This window comes from Eptatretus burgeri, chromosome 16 (genome assembly GCF_056783735.1).
Source record: "Eptatretus burgeri isolate ZD-2024b chromosome 16, Ebu_testis_v1, whole genome shotgun sequence".
Lineage (NCBI taxonomy): Eukaryota > Metazoa > Chordata > Myxini > Myxiniformes > Myxinidae > Eptatretus > Eptatretus burgeri.
The window spans coordinates 24,513,385-24,519,859 of record NC_140976.1 but is presented as its reverse complement, the minus strand read 5'-3'; the positions used below and the strand labels follow the sequence as shown (position 1 = coordinate 24,519,859).

At 44.1% G+C, this 6,475-nt stretch overlaps 1 protein-coding gene across 1 annotated transcript; it reads right to left on the bottom strand.

Annotated features, from left to right (window-relative positions):
• Window positions 1-2,873: 2,873 nt before the first annotated feature.
• On the bottom strand, window positions 2,874-5,315 carry LOC147010719 (heat shock cognate 71 kDa protein-like). The gene has a single exon (XM_085859333.1). The coding sequence runs from the start codon at window positions 5,119-5,121 to the stop codon at window positions 3,175-3,177; it is 1,947 nt and encodes a 648-aa protein (XP_085715459.1). The 5' UTR covers window positions 5,122-5,315; the 3' UTR covers window positions 2,874-3,174.
• Window positions 5,316-6,475: the final 1,160 nt, after the last annotated feature.

Sequence of the window (6,475 nt, the reverse complement as noted above, 5' to 3'; positions counted from 1 at the left end):
CATTAGCAATTAGCTTGTTTAAAAGGTACATCTCGGTAAATGGTTGGCATTAGCAATTAGCTTGTTAAAAAGGTACATCTCGGTGAATGGTTGGCATTAGCAATTAGCTTGTTAAAAAGGTACATCTCGGTGAATGGTTGGCATTAGCAATTAGCTTGTTTAAAAGGTACATCTCAGTAAATGGTTGGCATTAGCAATTAGCTTGTTAAAAAGGTACATCTCGGTAAATGGTTGGCATTAGCAATTAGCTTGTTAAAAAGGTACATCTCGGTAAATGGTTGGCATTAGCAATTAGCTTGTTAAAAAGGTACATCTCGGTGAATGGTTGGCATTAGCAATTAGCTTGTTAAAAAGGTACATCTCAGTAAATGGTTGGCATTAGCAATTAGCTTGTTAAAAAGGTACATCTCGGTGAATGGTTGGCATTAGCAATTAGCTTGTTTAAAAGGTACATCTCGGTAAATGGTTGGCATTAGCAATTAGCTTGTTAAAAAGGTACATCTCGGTGAATGGTTGGCATTAGCAATTAGCTTGTTAAAAAGGTACATCTCGGTGAATGGTTGGCATTAGCAATTAGCTTGTTTAAAAGGTACATCTCAGTAAATGGTTGGCATTAGCAATTAGCTTGTTAAAAAGGTACATCTCGGTAAATGGTTGGCATTAGCAATTAGCTTGTTAAAAAGGTACATCTCGGTAAATGGTTGGCATTAGCAATTAGCTTGTTAAAAAGGTACATCTCGGTGAATGGTTGGCATTAGCAATTATCTTGTTTAAAAGGTACATCTCAGTAAATGGTTGGCATTAGCAATTAGCTTGTTTAAAAGGTACATCTCAGTAAATGGTTGGCATTAGCAATTAGCTTGTTAAAAAGGTACATCTCGGTAAATGGTTGGCATTAGCAATTAGCTTGTTAAAAAGGTACATCTCAGTAAATGGTTGGCATTAGCAATTAGCTTGTTAAAAAGGTACATCTCGGTGAATGGTTGGCATTAGCAATTAGCTAGTTTAAAAGGTACATCTCGGTGAATGGTTGGCATTAGCAATTCCTTCATCACGAGTTAATGTCACAATTTTGTGCTATGGGTTGAAGTGGCAGTTTGAAGCAAAATTGATTGACTTGATTGCTGGGATATTTGTGACAAATATCCAACTGGTTGTTGCAGCAGGATATTTGACTGAACAGGCTTTAGATAAAACCAGGTACTTGAATGGAAATTCACGGCACCTCGTACACCATAGAAATGAAAACGAAAGATAAAAATTTAACATCTGGTCACAATGTCTTTCAAACACAGGAGAAGGCCATTGACACATCTCGCCTGTGCCAACTCGATCCTCTTGTTTCTCAGGCAGTTCTCTCACACATCGGTGTGCCATGTGTTGGAGGTGGGGGTGAAGGGTGGGACAGAAAGGAAATGAGTTGAGGATGAAAGGAGGACAGGGTGGGGATGGTTAAAGTGGGGGAGGATTAGATGAGGAGGTCCACAACAGACAAGACACCACTGTTCATGACGTCGGTGAGGCATATTTTGCGGGGTGGAGGGAGGAAGTTGGGGGGGGGGTTACTTAATGCAGCCAACACGTTCAGGCTTGATGAGGAGTCACACCTAAGAAAATCAAACATTTCAGAATACCCAAACAACACAGTATGCACATAGCGCCTCTATATCCCACCCATCCATTCCCAATTTGCCTCTAATTTTTGGATGTGTGTGTTCCCCTATATTGCCATTTCTTTAAGGTACTGAGCCAATTCCATTTGAAATCACACACTCACTATCTCTTTTGCTGCCACCATCCAAGGCAGGCTATTCAACACATTAATAACTCATGTGTGAAGTACCCTTGCCTTGCTACTCAACTAACTCTGCCTTTTAATCTCAAATGATGCCCCATGGTCCTGTTACTATCTATCTTTGTAAAAAATTTGTTTTAGAAAAAAAAGGTCCCAGCATCTGTTTTTATCTCTACCCCTCAATATCTTAAACATTTTTTGAGATCCCCTCGTAAATGCCTTCTTTATTATGTAAAAGGCCCAGTCCCCCCAAGCTATTCATCATGGACTGGCAGGAAAGGTTAGAGTTATGTATATCACCTTTGAGCTGTCTAGTCTGGGTTTGAATCTCGACCCAGCTCGATAAACTGTCACTGGTGTGGGGCAAGCAGTACAAAGCATCCATGTGTGCGTCCATTGGAGGGACGTTAAGCCGAATGTTCCGTCTGCTTACACTGATCGTTTGTGGACATCAAAGATCCCATGGTGTATTTCGCAAAGAGTGAGCGAGTTGTCACCGGGGCCTTGAACAGATTATAGATTCCCACCCAAATCTCCTCCAGTCGAGCATCGAGCCTGGCAAGCTAGGTCTTGAAAGACTCGGGCTAAAAACTTTCCCCCGGCTGATCCACATTTCAGGTGGGATTTATTTGGGGCCGTTGAAAAAGTTGTAGTAAAAGGGCCTTGCTGCATTTGAAGTCCCTTTTTTAAATTCATAAACAACTTGATCTCGTATCGATGTGAAGTGCTTTATTGTGGCCAACCATGTCAAGGGAATCAGCCAATTTATAGGGTGCAGCCACAACGTGAAAGGTAAACACTGTGAATGAAAAGTGCAAAAGTAACTAGAACGGCACTCGGCGGAGCGCATACCTCCTCCGACAAGCTGAACAGTTTATGTTTGGTATCCCACTGATAGGCCGAATCTGCATCCAGACCATAACCAATTTTAACTAGCTTGTTCTTCTCACCCATCCAACATATCGTCCAACATATGAGGGGCTTGTTGGTGGATAGGAGTTTAAACTGCCCATATATATGGGAAATATAACCTTAACAAAAAAAAAATAAAGTAAAATATAATATGAAGAAAGTCCACTTGTAGTTAGAAGGTCACATTTATTGCATCCTAAATGTCAATAGGATTGTTACAAAACTTTACCACTTGACAAACTAAAAGTGCATCTTTTCTTCTTTAATATGACGACTAAAGGTGCAAAGGCAGGTCAACATTTCATTTAGCGCTCTAAACCTATTTGACGACTTCATTTTCATTTAACAAAAATACAAATATTAATGGAATATCTAATGAAAATGCACGTGAAACAAACAATTTGCAAACACGGTTCATTTCAAATGGTATCATGTTATCCATTGTTCCTCATTCACATGAAAACGATTTAATCCACCTCCTCAATGGTTGGGCCAGAGGAAGAACCAGCACCTCCACCTGGTGCGCCATGTCCTGGAAAACCTCCTGGCATGCCACCGGGAGCACCACCTGAACCCTGGTACATCTTTGTCATAATCGGGTTGCACACCTTCTCGAGCTCCTTTTGCTGGTGTTCAAACTCTTCCTTCTCAGCCGTTTGGTTACGATCGAGCCATGAGAGGACTTCTTGGCATTTATTTGCAACAGTCTTTCGCTCATCTTCACTCAATTTATCCTTCACCTTGTCATCCTCAATAGCAGACTTCACATGGAAGCAGTATGACTCAAGAGAGTTCTTGGCCATCACCTTATCACGCTGTTGTTCATCATCTACCTTGTAGCGTTCTGCTTCATTCACCATGCGATCAATCTCTTCTTTGCTCAACCGACCCTTGTCATTTGTTATGGTAATCTTGTTCTCTCGTCCGGTGCTCTTATCCACAGCAGAAACATTCAGGATGCCATTGGCATCGATATCGAAAGTGACCTCAATCTGTGGGACACCACGTGGTGCAGGTGGGATGCCAGACAGCTCAAATTTCCCAAGTAGATTATTGTCTTTAGTCATGGCTCGTTCACCTTCATATACTTGTATAAGCACGCCAGGCTGATTATCTGAGTATGTGGTGAATGTCTGCGTCTGCTTTGTTGGGATGGTGGTGTTGCGCTTGATCAGTGCAGTCATAACTCCACCTGCGGTCTCAATCCCCAGTGATAGAGGTGCGACATCCAAGAGCAACAGGTCCTGCACGTTCTCAGAGGTGTCCCCACACAGAATGGCTGCCTGTACTGCAGCACCGTAAGCAACCGCTTCGTCGGGGTTGATGCTCTTGTTGAGCTCCTTGCCATTGAAGAAGTTCTGCAGGAGTTTCTGTATTTTGGGGATGCGAGTCGAGCCACCAACAAGGACAATCTCATGCATCTGTGCTTTGTCCATCTTCGCATCACGTAAAGATTTCTCCACCGGCTCCAGAGTCCCTCGAAACAGGTCTGCGTTCAGTTCCTCAAAGCGTGCTCGTGTGATCGAGGTGTAGAAGTCGATCCCCTCGTACAGTGAATCAATCTCAATACTTGCCTGAGTGGATGATGAGAGGGTACGCTTGGCACGCTCACATGCGGTGCGCAACCGCCTCACCGCGCGTTTGTTACTGCTGATGTCCTTGCGGTGCTTGCGCTTGAACTCCTCGATGAAGTGTGCCACCATGCGGTTATCGAAGTCCTCGCCGCCCAAATGGGTGTCACCTGCTGTGGACTTCACTTCAAAGATGCCATCCTCGATTGTGAGGATTGATACGTCAAACGTACCACCACCCAGGTCGAAGATCAACACGTTGCGTTCTCCACGACCCTTCTTGTCGAGCCCGTACGCGATGGCTGCGGCGGTCGGTTCATTGATGATCCGAAGCACATTGAGGCCCGCGATGGTTCCCGCGTCCTTAGTGGCTTGCCGCTGGGAATCATTGAAGTATGCTGGCACGGTGATCACCACATTTGTGATAGTCTTACCCAGGTAAGCCTCAGCAGTTTCCTTCATTTTAGTAAGCACCATGGAGGAGATTTCCTCAGCATAAAATCCTTTCATCTCAGCTTTGTATTCAACGTGTACCTTCGGGCGTCCACTGTCATTGATTACTCTGAAGGGCCACAGCTTCATGTCTAACTGAACCACTGGGTCATCAAAGCGACGACCAATTAGACGTTTAGCATCAAACACCGTGTTCGACGGGTTCATGGCTACCTGGTTCTTGGCCGCGTCTCCAATGAGCCGCTCCGAGTCGTTGAAGGCCACGTAGCTGGGAGTAGTGCGATTACCCTGGTCGTTCGCAATGATCTCCACCTTTCCATGCTGGAAGATTCCCACGCACGAGTACGTTGTGCCCAGGTCGATTCCTACAGCTGGTCCTTTGTTGGCCATGGCAACGAAGTTGGTTCACCAATGCGAGATGTCTCTCCAAACACAACCTCTCACTTTGCGACACAGCCCGCCTGTCGTTATCTCCTGACTCCACTCCCGCTGTGCTCTTATAAAAGGGTCGCAGAATTTTCTAGAAGATGCTACGTAAGCAAGAAGCATGAGGCCTGCTTTTATTAGCAACTCCGTCACTGCTGGCAGCGTCCAGAGTGTGTTGGAAAAACACCAAACAGAGGGCGGTAGGTCAGGAGGAGGGGTTGGGGGAGGTTTGGGAGTGCGACCGGTTGAGTATCGCAAAGAACCCTATTCCAATTTTTTTAATCTCATAGTTTCCAAAATTGTTCCATTCAATGTACAGGCTTAACACTGATGGAGCTTGCATTACAAAACTTTTGAGGCAAGGCTATACGAGTGCTGTATGTATAGGCCTACTTATATTTTCAGTGTTGATTCGATGAACAAAACAGATTTCAAAGAATGATATTTAATATACCCATTAGTTTCTCAACATTTGTGCCAGTGTAGTGTTGTATGTTTTGGTGTTCATGTTGCAAATTGGTGGGCGTAGTTGCGAAATTGACTGTAAACCTCACTGCCCTGCCCAGGCACGTCCTGCCTGTTGCTAATGCGTTAAAGGACCCTTTGTTGAACCTCTCGCCACCAATGACCTTGTATTTTTGTTTGTAGTCTGGCAGTCTAGGTTTAGCACCTGCGAGTTGATAGATCAAGCAATGGGTGGTAGCTGTGCCCAGCACCCCCCCACTCCCCCCACCAACTCATAAACTTTCCAACTGTTACCACTTTGAACTAAATATCATCATGGTATGTCACACCTCGAGTGGTTCTATTTTTCGAGGTATTTTGCTGTTGTTGGAGTTCAAATTATGTACTGTACTCGTCCTTTGTTCCATTCACCCTCCCCTCCCCTCTACCCTGACCTCGATCGAACTTTCTCCAATCTTGTTTGGTTTTCAAGAAGCTTCTCCCTGCTGTTACTTTTAGCATTTGCCACATCTCCACCTTGTCATTCACAACCTGATTTCACCATACAGTGGTCCTCTTACCTGCCTGTACATGTACATGGATATTTGCATCTACGCAAACGACTTCTCTTCCAACATTCTCTACCAATATACCCTGCCTCCTCCCATAGAATGTAGATGACTGCACACAATTAAGCTTACATATACAACTGAATTTTGTATAATTCTTTGAAATTTAATATGGTTGGTGTCTGAATCATATTACAGGCAGCATGACGGTTCACTGATGATGTGTGTTCTCCTCTGAACAGCATTGTTTGGTCCTGAATTTCAGCTTCAAAAGAATCGTAACTATCACTGCTACTGCAACCCAC